Genomic DNA, 25,103 nt, shown 5'->3' with positions numbered 1-25,103 from the left:
TTAAATGGTCCTTATATCATTAGTATCACATTTAGCAATGGAAAATATCTATATATTTTCCATAAGTTGGCGTGCTTTAACCCATTTACATTGATTTAGTATATACTCAATAATATATATATATATATATATATTCGATAAATCTCAATGAAATATTGTTTAATAACATAATTTTCCAATCTAAATATAATTAAAGGAAGAGAGAGAGTGAGCCCTCTTTCTGTTAGCCAAAGCTTAGGATTTTTGAGAAACCTAGGCTAGTGACTTCTTTTTCATTCAAGTTTGTTTCATTGTTTGTTCTGGATGTAATTTATGTTGGGTTTTTATTCCTTGATTCATGTGTGTTTATGCGCTGTTAAGCCAAATGGTTTTTAAACTGCCTTCTATTTTAAATGAACATGACAATTTTCATTAAAATTTTTTATCCTTTTCTCTGCACTTGGAAGGCAACCTCAATGATGAATGTACATTTGGGTTTCCATCAGCTTGGGTTGTTCTTTGTAAAGAACACTATATTAGTCTACTCTATTGGCTTTAAATAGTTAATGAAAAACTTACATTTTTCTTTTGCAGGATCTGTGCTCTTCTAAACTACTATTCACAGTTTGGTTGGTGCAATTTTCTGGGGGGCTAATATGAGCTTTACTGGCCCTTCATTGAGTTCTGGTGGGTTATTTCCCTTGCTCTGTTCTGCTTGAGTATGATAAAGATAATGTCAATAGTTGGTCTCTTTTGTTACACTCATAAATGCTCTTTTAGTTGTCTTACTGAACATAAATGGGTTTTCTTTGTTGTGTTTAGGAGTGCTATTTAACTTAGAAATGGATTTCTTTCTCTCTCTCTTTCCTTTTTTTTTTTTTTTTTTTTTTTCTCTAAATGTTTCTTGTTCATATTGTTCATCAAAGAAAAAAAGAAGACATCTAAAGTGAAATAAAAATTAAAAATTAAAAAAAAAATTAAAAAAAAAAAGAAAAAAAAGGAAAAACCAGCAGTTACTGTTATGAGCAGTGCCAAAATAATAAATTCCAAACAACAGCTTCTTAATGATCCAAATAAATACCATTATAATTCACAAATATGGTTTATCTAGGAGCCAACAGGTCAAAATAACATCAAATACAAGAGAATAGGGTATACAAAGACCAATGACAAATGAAACGTGTATATCACACCCCAAACCACTTTTAGCTATGCATGCCTGTTGCTTAGAACCGTGGACATATTTTTCCTCCATTTCTTCTTGTTGCTCACTTGCTGTAGCTCAAGATCTACAAATTACATCATCTTATGAAGAGCTCCCCTCAAGCCCCAATTTTGAAGTTAGCCAAGCACATACTTCATCCATCTCATCAGGGATTGTGTAGTGACCAAGTCTGCATATTCAAACAAAACCCTTGTATTATTGCTCTCTTGATTTATCAAAATTAACAAATACTTTTGCTGGGAATCTTTCTCAACATACCCATTATAGCTTTTGAATGTCACATCTCTAAATCCACTTGAACCCAAGGATGTTGAGGATTTTTCACCAAATTTATATTGAACGACATCATCAACTGTAAAAAAATCAAACCTTTATCATTCACAATTACCTAGGGCTACATCACTAATAGCTCCAATGCTAGGCTTAAATTACAGAAAATCCTGCAACAATGCAATGGTCAGAACTACAGCTAAGCACCACCAGTGTGACATCTATGGCATTGATGATTAACATTCTCCACAAATTTCTCACGACAACCAGGCAGATTGATAATATAAAACTTAGTTAAATCTCGTATTCTCAGGAAACAAGGATTGTGTTCATACAAAATAAAAGCCAATTCACCCCAAAGTATTTCTTCTAAACAACTTCTTCACGCCAATGATTGAGCATGTTTCACAATCAGAGGATAGTTTTTAGAAAGTATTTACAAGAACACGAGTATGTAGAAACCATTGGCTTAACCTTGCATGTTTAGACCCCTAAGGCTAATCAAGTCTACTAAATTTTGAACCTAGCTTGATCTCAGTTGTACAGCAGGCAAGCCTGGATGAAGAATTAATTGGCTGAGTTTAGACAACCATTTCAATCCAGTGCATATTTCTAATATCATGGGTACCGCTGTGGCACTAGTGCTTAGAGGTAGATGCATATGGTTTCAGCTCAATGACAATGAAGAAATCCAAAAAGACGAATAAACCCACAATATTTGCAAATGATAAATTTTAATACCTTTGCCATGACAAAGCAAAATAGGCAAGGATGCAGCGCGTGTTGCAGCTTCATTTACCTCTCCTATCTTTTGAGGCAAGGTCCTGGAAAGAATATTACTGTCAACTATAAGTATCAACTTAATTGTGAAATGAAACTATATAAAGTTGAGTTGAGTAGGGCTGATTATATGGATCCAAACTTTGAACAAGGAAGCCAGCCGCTTAGCCCAACAACTGCACTTAATTTGGCCGGGTATGAATTGTTGTTCCCATATTTCCCTAGAGTAAAGCAGGTTGCAGAGTATAGTGCAGTAGCAGCACCCATGCTGAAGCCTCCAACACCAAGTTTTACTGTTAAAATTACACAACTATCAAAATCATGAAACAAAATTATAAATCCAATGTGGCATTAGGGCATCAAATGGGTTGTAATTAATACACCCTGTTACTCATAGAATTAGAAAGCATAAGTTAGTCAGAAAATTTGCAGCATAAAGCAAAGTCACCATTGTGAATGACAGAAGAAAACTGAAATAGTGTCATTTTAATTAACATGATATACACCAAGCAATTTCATAAATTTATTTCAGAGTCTGAGGAATCAAATGTACTCTTTCGGACTTTCATGTAAAGCACAATGAAATAATTTAATATCCATGAGTTCTTTGTTTTCAACAAGTAAAGAATTTCATATCCATAAGATTTCCCTGTAAACTCTTATGTTGCTGTTGATACGTGAATTTGGAATTTATAGTAATGGGTTTGAAATGACTTGATTCCAAATCCATAAATTTTAAAATTCCTTGTTTTGATGCGTTTTATACGTATGATGATTTGAAATTATAAAATCTACATGCTTTTTGGTGTGCTTGGATGGCAGGAATTTGGATTTGACAAATGTGCCAAGGATTTTAAACCTTAAAATCCTTGAATTGAAACAAATTCTTAACCCATAGAATTTTAGAAATCCATATGACATACTTAATATTTATGGATTTGGAATTAAGGAATTTCAAATTCATCAATTTAAAATTCAAATCTAAATCCAAATCCAAATTCAAGTATCCAAATGCAACCTTAAGGATTTCTAAAATTCCATGGGTTTAGAAGTTATTTTGAATCCAAGGATTTCAAAGTTTAAAATCCACCAAATCCTGGGCCATTTTTAAACCATCAAAACAAAATATTTGGATTTTAATCACCTAAATCCAAATCCAAATTCCCAAATCCTGCCATCCAAAAGCACCACTAGTTTATTGTGTAAATTCAAAACAGGATAAACTCATAATAGGCACTGCTTACATGTATATAGTGTACACAAAAAGAACTTGCTAGAATTGTAGGTTTGAACAAAGTGCAATGTGACTCGAAAAATAGACATAAACCTGAAAGCATACTAAACAATTTTAGACAAGGTAATCAATTCAATGCTAATCAGCATAGACAAAAGGTATAAATGAAAAAAAAAAAAATTGACTCAATATTTTTTTAGGGTCTAGCAAAGACTTCACTCTAGAAAATAAGAACCCTTTCTGATCAACTCCTAGAAAAGACGAGTTAAGCTTCATCACCATCATAACATTCATGAAAGCCTTTAAACCTGAAAAGGTATTGCCAACATTACAGTGTTATTAGCTATTACATACTACAAAGCAGCAAGAGGAAACCTACTGTCATCAGGCTCTGTTGACAACAAATTTGCAACATGGGCTGCTGAAGCATCCAAACCCTCTAAGTCATCAGGAGCATCTTCTGAAAGGTCTCCCACATCAAACCCTGATTTACATCATATTAGCTTTTCAGAAAAGTATTACAAGCAGCAAAACTAAGCTAACAGCAAGACTTAGATGAAAAAAAAAAAAAAAACTTTAGATTTCAAGCAAGGAGAACTTTCATCTCCTTCCTTCACGACAAATTTCACCACTGCATTTTTTTTTAGTTCTATTTATTACATAATACATCCATTGTACAACCTCTACAATCTAGATATTGCAGAAAACAGAATAAAGACATCAAAATGAAACAAATAAAATCCGGTTTCTCAAAGCAAGAAAACTTACAAGCAGTGGAAGGAAAACCACCAAACACTGAAATTGGCTGGGTAGGAGCAGTTGGACATATCCATTTGATCTGCACATCATAACCAAAATGTTACATGAAAGTCTAACAAAACAAAATTATCTTTCAATCACTGGAATGTTAGTCCAAAATGTTGCAAGCATTCCTTGATATATAAATTTACACATCCTTACATTTGGAAGAGGAAGGGTCTCCAATAGCTGGGACCAACTGCCAAACAAAACAAAATCATATACGAAAATTAGACCACTGCTGTATAGTAAGGAAAGAGTTGAAAATTTTAAAACTACTTTCTTCATTCTTTTCCTCCCTTGGCTCTTTGGAGGTATGGGGGAGGAAAAGGGGGACGGGTAGAATTCCGTCCTGCTTCATATGTGCCTAAATTAGAAGCTTGATATGATTAAAATTTAAATCCCCAGTCACAAAAAGGAAAAAAAAAAAAACACCAGAAATGGAAATTTCAATCTTGGTACTCAGTAAAATGTATTCAAAATTTCAAAATCCAAAAAATGCCTGCATCTTAAACAAGTGTTGAGAAAAATAACTTGACCCATACTTATCAAAAAAAATGAATAAATAACTTGACCCATGTAAAACCTATAATAAAAACACAGATGGAAATACAATGGGCTCATACAGTTTCCAAGTGAAATAGAAACCTTTCATTACAGTATAAAACTGTAAGAGTGAAATCTACTGAAATTGGAAATGGGTATTGCAAATACCGCTGAGGTTGCTATTAATGTACATAAGTCCTTTGATCCATGGTTTTCTTTCCCTTACTAACAAAACAGTCATCTGATCAAGCAAAACAAATTTCCAGGAGGAAATGGAAGTTCTAGAACCTGATCTCTTAAGGGAATAAACAAAATGAACAAAAATTTGGCCACATTCCTAAATTTGTACCTAAAGCTAAAACTGATCAATGTACGCCAAAACTATAAGCAAGCATTTAACACCTCCATTTGATTAGTACAGATCATAATATATAAAATACCCCCAGGTGAGCATTATTTTCTTAAAGATATTTTCTCTTTTATTTCGTTTTTGAGAAGATAAGAAAAATTAGGATTAGAAATTGTTATATAAAACCATAATCATACACAAAACACTTTTTTTTTTTTTTTGGACAATTCAAAGTTTAAAGTTAACCAAAATAAAACTGAATTATAACTATTCTCTAGAGAAGTACAAATGCAAACAACGGGAAATAAAATTACAAAATTTAACAATCTCTCTTCTTTTTTCTGACCAACCAGGAAGAAACTAGAAGCAATTACAAGAAGAGCTAAAAACATGGAAAACCACCTACATACCAATACAAGGAACAACTAGCCAAAGCAATGGGAAATATACCTTGAGCCATTATCACCAAGGCCATGTAGCCAAACTACAGTGGCTTGGTGTTTACCTTTGGGCCTGACCACATAGGTCCTTCCAAACTCAAATGCTCTCCTAGCTGTTCTACCACCTGAGGTAGGATCACAATAAAATGAAAAATTTCTTTTTCTTTTTCTTTTTTTCAAATATATATATATATATATATATATTTTTTTTGTGAACTTTAGATGTCTTTCTTGGAAATACCAAGAGGTGTTAATGAGTTACAAGACTCTTGGAGTTTTGCCTCTTTTTTTATATGCAAAGTTGTTCGTATCATATGATATGTGATGCATATCATATTGAGTGAAAAAAAAAAGTATTATATCATAAAGCCACATATATCGTACTATGCAAGAAGTGGGTGTTAGAGCATTCACATCAGTGGATGGAAACTCATGTATAATAGAAAAAACTACCATTTTTACACATTTTATTTCAAAATTGCTCCACATCAGTGCTTCTAAAGTCTGGTATAATCATCTATATTTATCCATGAGCTACAGTAACCGTGTATATACACACGGTTACTGTAGCTCATGTATTTATTATTTTATTAATATAAATTCGCACCAATTTTTCTCTCTCTTCTCTCCGTGCACAACTACCTCACATCCTCATCTTCTTCTCCTCATCAGATGCACACAAACACAAACACAGCCACACACAAAGAACACAGACAAACCCACACACAAAGAACACAGACAAACCCATGCTGGAGATCGGTGCTCGGAGATCTGATCGGTGCTTACTCGGAGATCAGATCGATGCTTGTTGGAGATTGGGTTTTGTTGGAGATCGGGTATAGAGTTGGGTTTTGTTTGAGAAGTGAAGCTGTCCGATCGGTGCTTGTCTGACCGTGGGTCGCCGGAGCTCGGTTCGTGGGTCGCCGTGAACTTCTTCGTGGGTCGCTGGGTTTTCTTCTTTTCTTCGTGGGTCACTGGGTTTTCTTCTTTTCTTCGTGGGTCGCCTTGAACTTCTTCGTGGGTCGCTGGGTGGGTTTTCGTGGGTCGCTGGGTTTTTGTTTTTGAGAAATAATGAGAGAAGGCAAAAGAGAGAAGGTAGAAAAGAGACAGAGAGAGAGAGCTGTTCAGCAAAAATGAAAAGAGAGAGAGAGATAACGCGCGTATATTAAGAGTGAGTTGAGGGAAATAATAAAAAAATGAGAGGAATGAATATTTTATTGAAATAACTTGTAAAATAAATGAGTTGATGTGGGTGTTTTGTAAAAGTGGAAGTGTAAAATAGAAAAAGTAGGTTTTTAATGTAAAAATGGATGTGTAAAATACAAATACTGATGCGAATGCTCTTAAATGGTATTTTTTTTGCTCAAAATTTATGCTTTGGTTTAAATCCAACTAGGTGTTATATTTGTTTTTAAAACAATTATTGGACTACTTGATTAAACCCAAAGTATTATATCTTAAAGCCAACATATCGTAGGATGCAAGAAATGGGTGTAAAATGGATTTTTTTTGCTCAAAAATTTATGCTTTGATTTAAATTCGACTAGTTGTTATATTTGTTTTTAATGCAATTATTGGACTACCTGATTAAGCCCAAAGAAATAACTTGTCCATGAGTTTTTTACTTCTCTTACAAAATTTACATTTCATATTTATATTTGCAAATCTCTCTTTTTTTCCCCCCACTATGAATAAGGTATTAAATGACAATAAATTACTTTTTAAATTTTTTTTTTGATATTATTGTTATAAATATAGAAGCTAGAATGCAAGAAGATATATATATATATATATATTAAAATTAAAGAACAAGAAAAGATCATAAATGTTGATGGTGAAGAAAACAATGTCGAAGAAATAATTTTGCAAGATAATGAACATGATGATAGTGTTGACTTAGATGGAATTGATTTGGCAAGATGATGAATGTAACGAGAAATAAACTATTATTATGGCTCATATGCCATATATTACACTATTAGATTTAATCAATTTGGATGTGAATGTTACAAATACATATTAATTTGATTTATTTAGTTAGCTTTATTGAATATTATTACATAAATTATGATTAAATTAGTTAGGAGTTGAATATGTTCCAAACTTATAATGAATACACATTTTATATGTATTTCTAGAATTTTTTTAGGCGTTTATATATCTTACACACAATATGATACAATATACGATGAGGAAAAATAAAAACAAAACATTTTTGAAAATTAAAATTATATACCCACTCGAGAACAGATTAAAGACGCAATTTGGTTTTTTCTTTTCCATGTAACAGTTTCAATGGTGGATCAAAAGCCGTCAACATTTTGGCCCGTGGTGTTTTAGGAAAGTGGTATGTGTTCTATTACATTTAGACAAGGTGGGGACTGGGGAGCACGTTGGGCCTATCTGTCCAATGACTGCCCTGTTGTCTTTGACATTCAGCTGGCATTGCTTTCCCTATTAGGAACTCATTATCTATAGCTTCATAAGCATGGCTCCAATCCAATCCCACTTATGGAAAATTTTGGGACCATCTCCCCTAGACCTTATGATATCCCTCAAATGGGTCCCTTTTTTTTTATTGAGGGGGTGGGCGGGCTAATGTGCAGCAGCGAGAAGCCAACTGGTTGTTGGACCCAATGGTGTGTTCCAGCGAAATGCACAGGTAGTTGTTGAGGTGCATGATTTCACATTCAGTGTATTCTAAGTTCTAACCTCAACCCCACCCAGAACACCAGTGGTTTGAAGCAGTGGAGCAACACCGTGTTGTCACCCAGTTCGAACTGAAGACTTAACACTTTACCCCATACTAGGGCACTAACCACCAATGCATTTTAATATAGCCAATCCACACTGAATTGCACTTTTGTTGATGATAATTTTCCAGCAATCATTCCCAAACCCACAAAGAGTCGCACCAAATGCCTTCAAGAAGATGAAGTAGACAAAGTCACCTTTCTTTTAGTTCGAATCTCATGATCCATTAATGAAAATTCATTCCCCCTTGCAAAAAAGCCCCATATTGAACCCTCTTACATAAATGATCAACTACAACAATCTACGTTCTCATTCATTTTTTTTTCAGTTCAAAACAGATGAAGGAAACATTTGAGTACAAGTGGTAGAAAATATGAGAGAAAAAATGAAAAATAAAATAAAATAAAATTACAGCAAATCAAATGAATAGTTTAACGAGCAGGCAATGAGAACAATCACGTCAGAAGAGTCCGATTCTTTTCCCCCTTCTTCAGTAAGGTAGCCTAATTTCAACCGTGTGCCTCTTTAACAAAGGTCACATCACCACTTACAGCTAATGGAGACAGCAAGCTCTTCTCTTGATCATCATCAATTTCTGTTGACTCACGGGCAGTGGTGGTTGATACAGATTCTGTACATTCTTCTTCTAAAAGCAATAATCAAAACAGCAATAGAAAAATTAGCAAATGATAATGGTAAGGAAGCTATTGAATTATACATGTCTGAGAGATGTAGATTCAAGCAAAATTATAGATATGCAAGATACAAAAAAAAAAAAAAAAAAAAAAAAAAAAAAAAGCACAAGTGCACAACACAAAATCACAAGCAGGATACCTTTTTTTTTTTTTTTTTTTTTTTATAACTTTTTTGACTCCCTTTATAATGTGAATGTGAATGGCATTGGCCTCAAAGTCATACTTATTGGGTTTGAGCCCACCTAACCTTGCTTATTCTATGCTTTTCAGGCTCAAGTGGGCCATGTAAATCTATTCGGTAATTAAGGATTTTCTAATTATGGCAAATGAGCCCAAGAAAAAACTATTAATTTTCATGGAATTGATAGCTTACATTATGTTATGTACTTATCACCTAGGATTATTGTGAACCCAAACAGGTGGGGTCCGTAAGGCCCATTTCACCTACCAACAGATAACAGAAGCAGAGACATCGATCTCATTTAACGGGGTCTACGTTTAGATATTTTTCTTTTTTATTTAAAAGACTAAATTGCAATTTACACCTTTATAATATGGGATCGTTTTGATTTTTTTTCTTCTAAAGTTTTAAAATTTGATCTGTAACCCTAAAGTTATGCATTGTTCGGATTTAAGTCCTTCTGTCAATGCACAATGATAGGTATCTATTAAGTATGAACTAAGCTCAAAACGATGTTGTTTTTTTAAATCAAAATTACATCATTCTGAACCCAATTAAAGCCATGTAATATATTATCATGAAGTTTGTTTCTTGTCCATGAATGCTCAGGCACTTCCACTATGATAAGTTATCGATCTAATGGGTCTACATTTAGATATGTTTCTTTTATTTAAAATCTATGATTGAGGAAAAAAAAAAACATGAAGCTTGTTGCTCATTCATGAATGCTTAGGCAGATACATGAGATAATCAATAGGATTCTAACACTTATCTTATTAAATTCTAGAGGTGGTTTTAACCTTAAAGTTGTGTTTGGTTGGGGTGAAAAGAGGAAGAATGATAAAAAAAAAATAATAATAAATAAATAAAGGAAAATAGAGGAGAAAATGAGATTTTCTTTGGTTGGAGAGAAAATAAGGAGAAAGGAAGATGGTGAGGTGGAGGAGTTATCACCGGGGCCCACCATTCGTATTCTTTTCAAACTAGAGAACAAATAAGAGAGAAAATAGACCATAAACATAAAAATTATCCATGTTATCCCATTATTTCAAATTACGAAAAGAGAAAAATAGTTTTTTTTTTTTTCTCTATCCTCTTTACCAAACACACCAAATAGAAAATTAAAACATTATCTATCCTCTCAACAATTTCCATTCTCCCACTTCTCCATCCGCTCAACCAAACTATAAGTTGTGGGGATAAAAGCCCAAGTTCATATATTGGGCCTTGGGTCCTATTTGAAGATATGGGTACGTCTGAGGAGGAGTAAATGATTGGGAAATGTCCCAGAGTGGAGAATCACGTAAGGAAAGGATAGAGGAATATATTCCGAGGAGTGTATCCTTCTTAGATACGATGAATATCAGTCAAGCGAATACTTGGACGGTTTAGGTGACCTTTCAAGAAGTTCCAATGATAAGGATGAACTTCAAGCACGTATAAAGATGATAAGAATACAGAGATATCTAAAGGAAAAGCTGCTACCACTGCATTAAATGTATTACAACAACTTTTCTGGCTATATTTATATGGAGAAGACCCTCTGAACAGTGCAATTTTAGTTACCACCACTCATAGAGAACGAAAAAAAAAGTCTGATGGGACATATACTCGAGTGAATGTTTAGATGATGAACAAGTATACGATCAAGATGGTCTGAAAGAAAACTATATAAATGTAAAAGACTTCCCATAAGAAAACTATATAAGCTGCTACCACCGCATTAAATGCACTGCAGCAACTTTTCTAACTGTATTTATGCGGAGAAGACTCATGAACAGTGCAATCTCAGCTACCACCACTCATAGAGAATGAAAAAAGATGTCTGATGGGACATATACTCAAGTGAATGCTTAGATGATGAACAAGTGTACGATCAAGATGGTTTGAAAGAAAACTATATAAATGTAAAAGACTTCCCATAAGAAGGAGATCGGAAGAAACAGAAAGAGAAAAAAGAAGAAGATTTACTGTAGCACTAAGGATTGTATTAGTTTTCAAGAACAGTAGTTCAGTTCATAGTTTATCTCCTCGGACATCAATTTAATCAAGTTTCAAGTGTGTTGGGCTCATATTCCACATCTTTTGGGCTAGGGCTACAAATTTTGACCCTACATAAGTAATTCTCAAATTTAAGGAAAGCCAACTTGTTTGTTTCACATTTCAAAAACAAAGTTGAAAAAGATCATAAATTGTTATCTATGTATGCCCACTGAAACTAAATCGATATTGATTTGATCCTAAAAGCGTCCAATCATATGTATGCACATGTCAAATGATTCAAAATAGTGTCTAAGAGATATAGGTGTTATATGATGTAACTTTTTAGTGATAGTCTTAATCAAGCCGTTTTGATGTATGATAAAAGTGACTATGTGTTAGTTTTTCTAAATCACCTCTCATATTTGTCTGTAACTTGCACATTAATTCGTATCACTCACTACACACATATTCTTTACTACAATTGGTACACTGCAAGATGGTAGTAGATTAGGCCTTTCATAGATGCATATACGGAAGTATGTTGCAATTTTGAGCTAAATTGAAAATTCCTTGAAATTGTGTGTCAAATCATGTTCTTTCGTTAGAAGTTATGTCCATGTTTTTTTTTTTTGACAATTATTGAACAAGGCTTAATGTCAACAAATTCTCTAATAGATTATCTTCTTGTATTTAAACCAACAGGACGTGGTCCTATTGCTTTTTTAATCTTCCTAGTTGTGTGAACCTATTAATTTATTCTCTTCCCAATTAAGCAAAAAAGCTTAAGTGAGGTATGTGGATTATCAAGTTTACTTCAGTGATTAATTTGGATTACATTTTACCTTTCATATCATGTTATTTTCTATTTTCCATATTTATTTGTTGTCACTTTATTAAGATTCTTTAGTTTGTTGTACTCCACTTTTCATACCTTTATTATTTCATATTCTTTGCGATGTACATCAGCACATGGTGGGCCAGGTTTGTTTAATCTTTTGTTTTTTACTCCTATTTTGGTTGACACGTGTTTTATTCAAATATTATTTTTCTCATTTATTTCTACTTAGATAACTCTTCAATCTCTATATTTCATCCGATTTGATTAATGCATCAAAATAATATTTTAGAATTCAAAAAAGGGTGAAAACCATGATTTTTAAAGCCAAAAGTGGGGAATAAGTTAAAGAAATATAATTTACCCAAATCAGATGATGAAGCAAAAATACAAAGTCAATTTTGCCAATTTTAGCAAGAATTAGACCAAAAACCCTAACTGAGGATGGTAAAAAAATTGACTTTTTGGTTCGATCGTCGGATTAGGATAAATTTTAAACCATCTTGTAGATCATATATTTTCCTTCGAAACGACAATTCATTAGCCACAAATTGGAGTTAAAACGGATGCGACATCAATAAAATTCCGAAACCTTGTTTAAATGTTTCACTATTTTCATGTCAAAAAGAGTTGTTTTCACGCACAAAACTATACCAATTGAGCAACAATTGGAGCAATCTGCTTGAATAAGATTGAATTATGATTTCTCAACTACCTTCCATAAAAAGGGCTTGATGATAGCCACCACGGATTGAGAGAAATGAATTTTCCAAGAAAAGTGTTGCAAAATTTCCTACATTGTGTTACCTCTCTTGTAGATGCGATATATCTACAATCGTAACTCCAAATCAAATGAGGCCAAAGCTTATGAAACTAGGCATCCAAACCTTTCCAGGGACACCAAATCTGAAGAAATCGGAGCTCAAAAAGGCTGTCAAACAGAAGCATGAAGATTGGACCAGAATCAGGAAAAAGACGAAATAAGAAAATTTTGAGAGGAAGTAGGAGACACTAGGTGAGGTGTTGCGCAACACACCCCACCTAGCTGCATTGTGACATGCAGCCATGTGGAGTTGGTGCTGCAACACCTCCTTTTGGTCACCCACTCCTATAAATACCCCCCTCTTTTTTGGAAAAACACACAAAAAAACTTACAAAAATTCTCTAAACTAGGAAACTCTTCCTCTCTCTCGTCTTTTATTTTCTCTCTCTAGTTTTTTTACTTCCCCTAGGAAACCTCTCTAAAAATTCTAGCCACTTCCCCTTCCATTTCTCACTCCCAAAAAGCTTTAGGTAAGTGGGTAAGCTTGTAAGAAATGGATTTGCTTATTCATAGCTATACCCATTTCCTTTTTCTTTTTTCCTCCTTGTAAACATTATATTTCATCTATAAAATGCCTTATTTCTTTACCTTGTTATTTACATTATTGCTCTTTATTTCCTTCCTCTTATTTTATTATGCTTGTTCTATTTATTTGTTGTTCTTTACATAATGTTCTATTTACATATTGTGTTACTTGTTTATTATATTGTTCTATATGTTGGTGGGTTTCTCCTATGAGCATTCACATTGGTGAAGCTATATTTTTTAATTTTTAGCAACTCAAAAAACTACTTTATCTATTTTAACACCACACTTAACAATATACCCAGCATTAATGGTTCTATTTTTTTTACCACTTTATTTGAATATTATTTATTTATTATTTCTTTACTCTCTCTCTCTCTCTCTGTTTTGAACAAGCAACAAACCCACACCATTGCTGGTTACATCCACCACCACTACCACCACTGCCACCAACACCTCCAAAAATCCAGCACCACAACTCTGATTTTTTTTTTTTTTTTTAATTTTAAAAAAATATCAACCACCACCACCATAAACTCACCTCAACAACCCACCACAACAATCTAACCACAACAGTAACAACCCAGCCACTGATCCTAGAGGAAACGAAAAAATAGAGGAAACTAAGAAGAGCGTGAGAGAATTGGGAGAGAGAGGCAGGCTGGGGTGAGAGGGAGAAACATAGAATGTAGAGAGAGAGAATATAGAATTGGGTGAAGGCAAAAAAGAGAGAGAAAGGAAAAAAAGAAGAAGGGAAAAAACAATATTTTATTGAGAATCATGGAATAAAATATATATATATATATATATTTATAACTATTTTGCTACAATAGACTGCCATAAATGATTGTAGCTCAATTGTTAAAAAATTTGACAATAACACTACCAATGTAGCCCTATTTTTGTGGTGTTGGTTGTTAAAAGTAGCAATATAGCAATGTGACAACACCAATGCCGATGCTCTAAATGGGTTTTAAACCTTGTTTCTAGACACAATATGAGCATGTTTCCTAGGAGGATGGTAGAAGGCTCTAGGTCTCCCATTCCTTAGTATGGAAAAGAACCCATAAGGCCTAGACGTGGCAAGGTTAAAACTTATATAGGGGAAATTTCTTTGTTGCCCTTTATTATTTTCTCCATCTATTAACTTGTCTATTTCTTTATTTGCCTCTCTATTTACCTACTTATTGTTAATGTTGTTCCATTTATTTATTGTGTTATATATTGTTGTGTTCTCTTTGTACACCTAAAAAACGTTTTCTACCCTTTTTCTTTTTGGTTGCCTTTTCACTTGAGAAAGCAACCACAACACCTATGATAAATCTTTTCATTCCTAATTAGATGGTATGTGATGGCTTAGGCCATGTGTGCCTAACACCTTCCTCACACGTAATTGAACTTTCGAGTCCAAAATTTTTTGTTCGAGACTTTTGGTTTACCTTAATTAACAACCCTTAAAATTGGGTTGTTAATTAGGTAACTTAAAAAGAATTAGACAAATAGGTGACCAATCACACATAATACAAAACTAATGATTGGTGGTGACTCCTAAAATAAATATAAGAAAAAGAGACTCACATATAGATATCACCCCATCTTAGAAACATATGCATACAAAGAGTCATGTCGCCAAGGACCCAATGTGTAATAAACCAAAAGAAAATAGGAAAGACAAGCCCCTAATCGAGCTTTTCTTAGCTTTTCCTTTCTTTTTTGGGGCGTCCACAAATGCCATAAAAAATGTGAAGTAGTTACTGTTTTACATACCGTTATTACTATCCTAAGCGACTATATTAGGAATTTAAATTTGAAAAAAAAAAAAGTTACCAACAAATGAGATGTTGATACTGTCACATTTGAAGTTATTACTATCCAATGTGACACTGATATGATTCAATGTGATTAAAAAAAAAAAAAAAACCATCAAAGTGATTAGTTATGGTCATATGTAATGTGATCTTGGTATATAAAGAGATGTCAATTAGTTGAGTTACAAGACTCTTGACTTTAATATAATATTTTGGTAATTAGTCATAGCACATTAACTAGTAGAGGTGCCATACCCTTAAAAAAAGAAAAAAGAAGGTATTTTGAATTTTTTTTTCTCCAACTATATATATATATATGTATGTATGTATGTATGTATGTATGTATGTAGTAGTGGGGTTTGCATTGCTAAATGGATTTATGCATACGGCAGGCCGAGCTGTAGCCGAAAATCGAATTAGGGCGGAAAAGGGTTGGCTAACTCAAGCCCAGAATAGGAGTATATTTTGGTGTGGAGCCCATAGTCCAACATCAGATCATCTGGAAGCCTGGACTCTGGAATTATTATTATTATTATTTTTGAGTAAAAGTTTAGAAATTAGTTGGAACCAACCACTTGAAAGTTTAACAAATAAAAAATTCAGACCACACAAACAATTGCACAATTTTGTGCCACAACTCGTCACATGACGAGTTATGGTTGGTTAGAGTGTGTTCTCACATGGCCCACAAACACACTCTAACTAATCACAACTCGCTATGTGGCGAGTTGTGACACAAAATTGTGCAAAAGTGTATGTCACCAGCATTTCTTTAATTTTAGTAGCACGAAACTTTCACACCTATCTTGCCACAAACGATTGTACTGTGGTGGACTATAACTGAGAATACGTATTATTATATGACCCATAATTTTTTCTCTATTAATTACAATTTATCACATAAAATAGTTATACTAAAATGTATGTGAAAGTGAAAGTGTGTGACACTACAAAAAAAAAAAAAAAAAAATCTTATTAAACTTAATAATAACATCATTTTTTTTTTGTTTCTAATATTCGATTGTAAAATATCAATAAAAGAATGTGTAAATTGACACACACTACTAGACTAGACTGGTGGTAGAAGTAGACGTGAGGGCACACGCAAATTGTTTGGCGCCGTTGCACGCGACGAATCACAATCAGCAAATTATTAAATATAATATAATATTGGAATTTCCCACGCAAAATTATGAAAAATGGAAGGAAAGAAAGCCCTAGAAAGTAGGAAAACCCAGTGCCTCTGCCTGCTCCCTCCTTTCATTTTCATCAGTTACAAACCAATCAATCTCCTTTCATTTCTCAACTCTCTCTTCCTCCTCCTCCTATAACCTTGTTACATTTTTCAACAACAATCGAATTAAAAACATATATAATAATATGTATCCCAACAGTTGAGTAACACAACAACAATGAACAAACAACAGTATTCAATTTCAAAAAAATTAGAGAAAGAGGAATGGTGAGGTCAAGGCCGAGTCTACCTTCATGGATAAGTGCAGCAGCAACTACAAGGGTTGATTTTGAAGGAAACGTTTCATCCATGTCGTCTTCTTCTGATAATAATAAGAAATCTTTTTCTGATATGAATTTGGGGTTTGGAGAGAGGGCTTTCTCTGCTGCTGGCGCCGCCGCCATCTCCGCTGTTCTCGTTAACCCTCTCGATATCGCCAAGGTGGAAATGCTTTACAATCACTTTCTTATGTAGATTGCTGCTGCAACATCTCTCTCTCTCTCTAATTTTCTACCATTTATTTGATTGATAGATACAAATACAATGGAATGGGGAGGGAGAATTTTAAACCTTAGAAAAAACCACCCACCAATACAAATACAACGCCCCGCTCTGCTCGTACAGTGGAGACAATTGTTTGAACTTAGACCTCATCGTGACAAAATTACCAAAAATTAAATTCAGCTATTAGGAAGGGAATTTAATCATTATTCTAATACTTGCATTTTTAGTCTTTAACTTGAGGTTTTGTTTCTATGACAATAGTTTTTGATGTGTATTGTATTATGTCCAGACAAGGTTGCAAGCACAGGCTGCGGGAGTTCCCTATCAGGGACCATGTCATATGGCATGTTTTGACACAAACACGGTATGCTTACACCTTGTTTTTTGATTCTTTACTTGCAAATTATTACTGTTTGGTTGTATTGTTTAAATAGCAGTTTTCGTTGTTTAAACGACGTTGTGACATAGTTATTACTGTTTGTGCAAGAAAGGAAACTTTAATGTAGGTTATATGTTGAATGCTTATTGTCTTTTATGTTTTAGATGCTTCCCGATTTGAGATCTGCACGTGCAGTTCTTGGCTCTGAGCCACCAGTATGCCCTTCAGATTGTAGCCGGTATACGGGAACACTGGATGTTTTGTACAAAGTCATACGTCAGGTTAGTAAACATACATATATGAGTGTATGGAAAAATTTGTTCCATAACCAAAGTTTCAAAATATTTAGCAGCTGGCCTCTTGCAATGTCATTATACTTTCTAAAATAATAGAAGCAAATAAGCTTGCATTCTTTTGTTTTTCAAGGAGGAGACTTCTGTATATATACCCTTAAAAATCGTTTCTTTCAATCGAGTTGTGAATTGAATATTTTCTAAATCACTGTCCTGTTTCTTAATAAAGCTTTACACTCAGGATTCTGGATCTATTATTGATATACTACTGATGCAGGATTAGGTTTTTGAGGACTCATTGCTTAAAAGTAGAAGGGAAAAAAGGGATTATGAAGTTTATTGCATTTTTAGGGATAGTTTTAACATTTTACTGCTGGAATTTATCTCCTTTTACAAGTTTGTAGCCTTTCTGTAGCTTCGTGAGTATTGCATACCAAATAAGTTTAGGATGTCAATCAATACGAAAATTGTATTTAAACCAAGTTCATTAGCGTCATTGTAGCACATGCATGACACTTACAATCAGGCTTCTTATAAATGCTGTTAAGTTGCTCTGTCCGTGTCTTGCAGATGCACCTGCTGTTATGTGCAGCTTAAAGATGTATTTGTTTTTATATTATCAACTTTGTGTTTGGTGTGCAAATCGCTTATCTCTAGAGGCTTCAAGGAGTGAATTTGTGCAGGAAGGCTTTACTAGGCTGTGGAGAGGGACAAATGCAAGCTTAGCATTGGCTGTGCCAACTGTAAGTCTCTCTTAGCTAGGAATTTGTCTTTATAGTATCTTCTCTGGATTGATCCAAGCATAACCTATTGTTTGTATCTTTTGTTGTTTGCTGTCTTGATGAAAGTTATTATTATTAATTGACAACCAGGTTGGCATCTACTTGCCTTGTTATGATATATTCCGTAATTCAATGGAAGAATTTACGACTCAGAATGCTCCAAACTTGACTCCATATGTCCCATTAGTTGCAGGGTCTGTTTCACGGTCATTAGCTTGTGTTTCTTGTTACCCTGTTGAACTGGCAAGGACCCGCATGCAGGTCAGTAGTGTTGTACTTGTGTAATACTGAGCTTTTCATCCAAACCAAGAACTTGGTTTTAGTATTCCTTGTACATTTAATAAATTTATAGGAGATTTGACTTTGAAAAAACAGAAATGGAAAAGAGAAAACAGGAAAGGAAAGGAGTAACTTCATTTGTATTGGGATTGCTTACATTGTGCTCATTTAAGAGAACATATTTTCATTGGTATATTAGGTTTATAAAAAAAAGCTAGGCAAAAAGTACAATTGTACTTGAAAAATTAAAGCTTTAAAAAGTTGTACATGAGCTAAACGGAAATTAGCTCTGTCAACAAGAACTACTTTTATGGAGAATTTGTGCTACATATGTTCTGGGAACTACTGTAATGGAGAATTGTTTCTGATTGATGTTTTTCATTCTGGTTTTCTTGTCTTTTTAATATAGGCTTTTAAGGAAACCCAAATTGGGGTGAGGCCTCCAGGAGTATGGAAGACATTGCTTGAGGTCATCAAACCAATCAAGAGCACAAACCTACTTCAAAATTGTGAGTGTGTACTTCTGATATGATTTGTCTAGGTTTTATTGAGTTCTGTCTCTCATATCCTCTTAGATATGTGGATTTGTAGTTGATGTTAGGCAAGATGATGTGGTGATCTTGTAGTTGAGTTGGAAATAATGGAAGATCAGGATTAGGTGACAAGAACAGAGAGAAGAATGAAAGAAGAGATATTAGAAAATAAGTTTAGGAATTAGGTCTCTAGTAATTAGTCTTTTGCGTGTGGATCCTTAGTATATAACATGATTACATCATTAAGTTAATATAACAAGACAACAAATAATCCTTAGTCCCAAATCTATGGGGTTAGATATGGACCCTCAACAAACTTATCATGGTTTCACATGTATTCTTATCCACCTTCTATGTTCACCCTTCCTCATTGGTAATGCTAACAATCCCCTTGAAGTTGGAGTATATAGATAAGCATGCCTAGCTCGGAAGACAATTGTTGAAAGAAAATGCACGCTAAGAACTTCAGAAGAATAACAACCAGTTGATCATTTGAGTTAACATAGAGATTGACAATTTGTTTCCTCTTCAATAAATCTTGACTGATGGTCAGATTTCTATGTGCTTGGTGTGCTCATGGAAAATAGAATTTGTTAGCTTGTGGTCTATTTGTCACAAGTTGTAATATTTGTTTTATGGGTAATAAATATATCTTATTAAAAAAAGAAGCAAATGTACAAAAGAAGAATATAAGGAGGACACAAGTCATATTACCCTCAAATAGCACATAAAATTACAAAACTAGCGCGTCCATAAAGGCATAGAGTGTATAAGGTCTATTCAGATCAAAAGAGCCATCCCATAGTAACAACATCTTTACTCATCCAATATTCGTAAGTTGGATCTCCCATATTAGGGGGGTTACCTGTCAAATGTATTAATTTTCATTTTCCTCGCAGAAAACTTTCACACCATGTTCCCAAGCTAGACAGTTAAACTATTCAACTTCTTGTGATAATTGTTTTAAGCATACCCTCATCCTCAAGAAATGTTGATTTTTCCTTAGCCATGGCTTCTGCAGTCATATTGAACACAATAAACACAAATTGGAACAAGAACCCAATCCAACACAACAAAGCTGATTCAAACCAGAATTAGAAAGGGAAAAAAATGCATCTAACAAAGGGAAAATTATAAAATAGAAAAAAAAAAAAAAAAAAAAGAAGAAGAAGAAGAAGAAGAAGAAGAAGAAGAAGAAAGGTGCGACACACTCATAAGCTGAAACCAGAATAATAACTAGCATCACCAAACAACCAATAGCCAACATAAGGAACTAAAAAAGCAACAAACATCAAAGAAGTCTTACTTGTGTGGAAGACTGAGTAACTAAAATCCATATAATTGAGAAAAAGCTTCATAAAATAAACAAATAACCAACATCTAGGTCCCCCTAAAAAGTCCATTTGGTCCATATGGAAGTGATCCTGTCAATATCAGTAGCAAATCCCCAAAAAGTGCAGATTGAGAGAAGAGAGCTGAAATTTGGGGAAAAGAAGAAATGAAGGGTAAAGGACTCACATAATATGGCTTCAAAAAATTTTGAAATAAATCGCCACAATAGAATTGGTTGTCCATACTGGTGCTGATGGCATCATATGAATGTTGAAGTTAGCATGCCCCTGCTATCTAACAATGATCTCCAGATTGTTGTAATGGTTTTAGGGTTGGATAAGATTGCTTTGATGCCAAGTTGATTTGTAAAGTATGGAAGATTTGGGTTAGTTGAGAAGAAAGAGAGAAAAGAGATTGGAAAATAGGTTTAGGGCTCAATTTAATCCCTCAATTGTAGCATATCTAAGTATTTGAGTGATATGACAATTACTAAAATAGCTAGTGCTAATGCTAACAATGGTAATCCATGAAAATTAAAATTTTCAATGGATACTCAGAAGTCGTATTTGTGTATTTCTTTCTTGGGTTTTATCATATATATGATTCTCATTTTAACAGTGCAAAACTATCGTGTATTGTGGACCGGACTTGGAGCACAACTTGCACGTGATGTTCCTTTCTCTGCAATCTGCTGGTCAACTCTTGAGCCGGTGAGATATCATCTTTTCGAACATTTCAATGGATGCAGTATGATTTCTTATCGTGTGTTGATCCTGCACATATGTCCAACTTGGTGCCACTTTCTCTTGCTGCTTTGTGCAGATCCGAAGAAGAATTCTTGGACTAGTGGGTGATGAAGCCAGTGCACCCTGCATCCTTGGAACAAACTTTTCTGCTGGTTTTGTTGCAGGAATCCTTGCAGCTGCTGCTACATGTCCGCTAGATGTGGCAAAAACCCGTCGGCAGATAGAGGTTTATTCCCCACCCCCATCCTAGTGAACAAGGTTTCTCTTCAAACTAGTTTGAAGAGAAACTCTTCAAACTCCTTTTATTTCTTTTTATTAGATGTGAAATTGAAAATCTAACCGTTAAACTACATAACTCATCAAATTTCGTTCAAATTGGATGTTATTTACTATTCGATCAATAAACTTATTTTTTATACATAATATTAGACCACAAAAATTTGAAATTTAAACATTTAATTGATGGCGTATTTATTGATCTTCTTAAAATTTTGCAAACATGGAGGATATAATAAGAGCATGTAATCCAACGGTTAGATATTCAAAATTCACATTTAATAAAAAGATATTTGAGGAGTTTGAAGGGTTTGGAGAGAAACCTTTTCCCATCCTAGTGATCTTTACTCTTTTCTACTCTTTCAATAAAGTAAAGAGACGAATATAAAACAAACCTGGCCACCAAATACAAGTGCATTTTAAATTAGATAAAGATTGAAGAGAGTCAAGATAAAAGAACCAATAAAAAATGTTGTCAAACTCTTCTTCCATTTGTGGGTTTGAATATGCATAAATGGCATGTACAAGGAATGGATCCCAAACATTTGGCAGGTCAAAAATATGAAATATGGTCCAATGTATGGCATGAGCTTCTAATAACAAAAAGTTTTCTTATGCTATAACATGGTATGCAAATTTTCTTAGAGGAGGAAATCCTATCGTCTCTCATATACTCAACATAACATGGTATGCAAGTAATATCCTGCCATCGTGCTTTACGAAGGGTTACCTTAAACTTCCATGCATTTTCTAGTGACTGAGAACAAAAGTGGAAGCATTAGAAACAGATAGTTGGCAACCTTCTGACTAGTAAATGCAAAATTACCTGATGCTAATTTACAATGAATTTTTTTCATTCAATTACATGTGATTCTTTTCCCCGTCTCTGTCTTTTACAAGTGAAATATTTGTTCACTGCAGAAACAAAATAACTGGAATCCTTGCATAAATTATAAGTTGGCTTTTTCTATGATTTGGCTGTTAACATGGTTTTCTTTTTTAAATTTAGAAAGATCCTGTGAGGGCATTAAAGATGACGACAAGGGAAACTTTGGTGGAAATTTGGAGGTATGTAGCAGTCTTTGGTATCAGATACAAACTGTACAATTCCGTATCACTATTGCATCCAAAATTTCATTAATACAAAATTTTAACTGTAGGATGATCCCATTTAGAACATGTTTAATTCCTATATTAAAATTTATATTTTGATCTTCCAAATTGCTAGCATACAATACAAGCCTTAAACTTTTTGCTTGGATCAGGGATGGTGGAATGAGGGGGCTATTTACTGGAATTGGTCCCCGTATTGCTCGTGCTGGCCCCTCTGTTGGCATTGTTGTCTCCTTTTATGAAGTTGTAAAGTATGCTTTACACCAGAGATACCTAACTCAATGATCAGGAGCCACTCCCTCAGCCTTTGGGATGACTAACATCGATGGTCCATTCCTTTTACAAAGCTAACTGTTCTTTGCACATTGATGATTACATCAATGTTTGAAAGGAATAAACAGAGTTAGACAAGGTCCTACTTGACGTTGATGTGCCTGCCATTGCAGGATGTTTGCGCTTGAGATCCAACAAATAATGCTTAAGCAAAAATAAATTACTTTTTCTGAATTCTGAAGTACCAAGATCACAATACTTATTTTCATTTCTTTTACATTTCAAAAGCATTTTTTCAGCATTGTAACAGAATATCTCTTCAATTGCAATTGCAAATACCACAGATTCTTTAAGGCAATTTCTTTAGCACCACATCTTTAAGATGTCACTATGCAAAATATAAAAGTAGTGGCTAGAAAATGTGCAGTTTACAAGATTTATAATGCACGCTTGAGAAGGTGTGAGCGGGGTTTACCCTTTATGCAACGAAGTGCATATACGCTTGTGGCCCAGATACTTGCACAAAGTGATAAACAGAAACTAAATAAATTGAGGACTTCTTTATAGCATAGGAATGTAAATTATTTGTCTCATAATTTGGTGTGTTGGGCTGCTCAGTGGTTACCGGGATGGATTTATTTAGATCTCTTCTCTACTTTTTTTGGGTTATTTTATAATAGAGATGGATTGGGACCGTCTTCAGTTGAGTATATTCCAGGGGCAAAAAAAGAAAAAAAAAAAGAAAAAAAAAAAATCATTCACCAAAATAATAATGCCATTCAATTAAATTGCCAAAACAAATGAACGCCACCAACAATCAATGAAAAAGAGAGGAAAATTATCCCCAATATCATATATCTATGCTATGCACAAAGCAATTTCCTATCATCTAAAAATCTTATATTTCCTTCCTAGAAGCCGTAGGAAGAGGCATCAAGAGGATGGATGAGATATGTGAGCACCAGCGCCAGAAGCATCAGCACGTATGCAATCCCTTGGTCAATTGAAGTACCTGAATTCAACAACAATGTCCACATGAATGAATCACATTTTTCAACGCATATGTAATAATAATAATAATAATATAGCGCTTATTTGCTTGAATCACACTCACGCACAAAGAAATTCAATTTTGGCTTCTTAGATAGTAATGTAGGAAACAAAAATTTCTAATCTGTAAGATTTCGTCAATAGAATTACATTAAAAATGAAATTTGAACAAACAATGTAAACAAGATGCAACACCCAAATAGCAAAACGAGAAAGAAATTAAAAAAAGGAAAACAATGCGTAGGTAAGGAACACACTTCCAAAAAGAAAAAAAGTGCAAACTTTTCGGATCTAAAAAAGTCAATGAAAGAAAGAAGGAAGTGTATATAATAATACCATCGCTGGTGGGAGCAGGAGCAGGAGCTGAAGCTGGGGAATGAGCCTCAACCACAATGGCAAACAGTAGAGCAAATATGAGCACTACCCCAATAACACCACCACTTGATGATGAAGAACCAAAACACACTGCCATTTTAATTGAGACACAGACACAGACACAGAGAGATATCAAAATGAGAAGGAGAATTGGTTTGTGAATTGTGAGGGCGTGTGGGAGAAAGTTTAGTTAATATATAAATATAAATAGGGGGTCTTGTCTTGCTTTGCAGCTCCTGATATTCAACCTTGGACAGGAATCCGGCTGGCCACAATGTTGTATATTCAATATTGTATTACGTTAAATAATTACTAATTTTTTTTGACTCTGGGTCGACCTTTTCATTTCCTTTTTCTTTTTGGGTACAGTATAGATCCACTCTGTCAGCTTCTATAATTGGAGTGGGACCTACCATTTGTATTGTACCCCAACAAATTTTAACGGCTAAAATGTTTGATATCTTATTTTTATTTTTATTTTTTCAAAATTTTAATTATTTATTTATAATTGTTGGGACACCGCAAAACCGTGATAAATCATCCAACCGACCAATATTCAAACTTGAATTTTAGCGAAATTATTATTAGAAACTAATGTAATCCACTTCATTTTTTTTATTTAAAAAATCAATAGTAAGATTTTTATTCAAATTTGCACGGTTACTTTTCAGTCTTACTGGCATTCAAATTTTAAATAGAGTTTAATTTT

The 25,103-nt window shown here is 33.9% G+C and overlaps 3 protein-coding genes across 3 annotated transcripts; 1 reads left to right on the top strand and 2 right to left on the bottom strand.

The window, feature by feature from the left end:
* Positions 1-1,019: 1,019 nt before the first annotated feature.
* LOC112032749 (uncharacterized) lies at positions 1,020-9,543 on the bottom strand. Its single transcript, XM_065779377.1, has 10 exons — positions 9,519-9,543; positions 8,940-9,021; positions 5,632-5,790; positions 4,449-4,485; positions 4,257-4,326; positions 3,868-3,972; positions 2,397-2,547; positions 2,216-2,298; positions 1,463-1,556; positions 1,020-1,373 (listed from the first exon to the last, which is right to left on the bottom strand). Exons 1-10 carry the CDS (start codon positions 9,541-9,543, stop codon positions 1,286-1,288), a joined length of 894 nt encoding a protein of 297 aa, XP_065635449.1. The 3' UTR covers positions 1,020-1,285.
* A 6,882-nt stretch (positions 9,544-16,425) lies between these two features.
* LOC112032091 (mitochondrial carrier protein MTM1) lies at positions 16,426-23,327 on the top strand. The gene is made up of 10 exons (XM_024064799.2): positions 16,426-16,900; positions 17,253-17,327; positions 17,507-17,623; positions 18,319-18,378; positions 18,508-18,678; positions 19,106-19,205; positions 21,180-21,271; positions 21,384-21,533; positions 22,593-22,651; positions 22,849-23,327. Exons 1-10 carry the CDS (start codon positions 16,685-16,687, stop codon positions 22,979-22,981), a joined length of 1,173 nt encoding a protein of 390 aa, XP_023920567.1. The 5' UTR covers positions 16,426-16,684; the 3' UTR covers positions 22,982-23,327.
* Positions 23,328-23,726: 399 nt separating this feature from the next.
* Positions 23,727-24,680, bottom strand: LOC112032118 (arabinogalactan protein 41). The gene is made up of 2 exons (XM_024064867.2): positions 24,356-24,680; positions 23,727-23,981 (listed from the first exon to the last, which is right to left on the bottom strand). Exons 1-2 carry the CDS (start codon positions 24,489-24,491, stop codon positions 23,881-23,883), a joined length of 237 nt encoding a protein of 78 aa, XP_023920635.1. The 5' UTR covers positions 24,492-24,680; the 3' UTR covers positions 23,727-23,880.
* Between the last annotated feature and the right edge of the window lie 423 nt (positions 24,681-25,103).

This window comes from Quercus suber, unplaced genomic scaffold (assembly GCF_002906115.3).
Source record: "Quercus suber isolate HL8 unplaced genomic scaffold, Cork oak 2.0 scaffold_11, whole genome shotgun sequence".
Classification (NCBI taxonomy): domain Eukaryota; kingdom Viridiplantae; phylum Streptophyta; class Magnoliopsida; order Fagales; family Fagaceae; genus Quercus; species Quercus suber.
The sequence above is the reverse complement of the archived record's forward strand: the minus strand, read 5'-3'. Positions and strand labels throughout refer to the sequence as shown.

What these genes read in the sequence shown, in the direction of transcription:
- LOC112032749 (XM_065779377.1), bottom strand. Translation starts at nt 9,543, where the DNA reads ATGTCTCTGCTTCTGTTATCTGTTG. An exon ending in GTCAACAGAGCCTGATGACA is followed by an intron (nt 2,548 to 3,867) that starts GTAGGTTTCCTC and finishes TAATTTTAACAG; the next exon opens with TAAAACTTGGTGTTGGAGGC. An exon ending in TTTGCTTTGTCATGGCAAAG is followed by an intron (nt 1,557 to 2,215) that starts GTATTAAAATTT and finishes ATTTTTTTACAG; the next exon opens with TTGATGATGTCGTTCAATAT.
- LOC112032091 (XM_024064799.2), top strand. Translation starts at nt 16,685, where the DNA reads ATGGTGAGGTCAAGGCCGAGTCTACCTTCATGGATAAGTGCAGCAGCA. An exon ending in CACAAACCTACTTCAAAATT is followed by an intron (nt 19,206 to 21,179) that starts GTGAGTGTGTAC and finishes TCATTTTAACAG; the next exon opens with TGCAAAACTATCGTGTATTG. An exon ending in ACTTTGGTGGAAATTTGGAG is followed by an intron (nt 22,652 to 22,848) that starts GTATGTAGCAGT and finishes TGCTTGGATCAG; the next exon opens with GGATGGTGGAATGAGGGGGC.
- LOC112032118 (XM_024064867.2), bottom strand. Translation starts at nt 24,491, where the DNA reads ATGGCAGTGTGTTTTGGTTCTTCATCATCAAGTGGTGGTGTTATTGGG. An exon ending in TCCTGCTCCCACCAGCGATG is followed by an intron (nt 23,982 to 24,355) that starts GTATTATTATAT and finishes TGTTGAATTCAG; the next exon opens with GTACTTCAATTGACCAAGGG.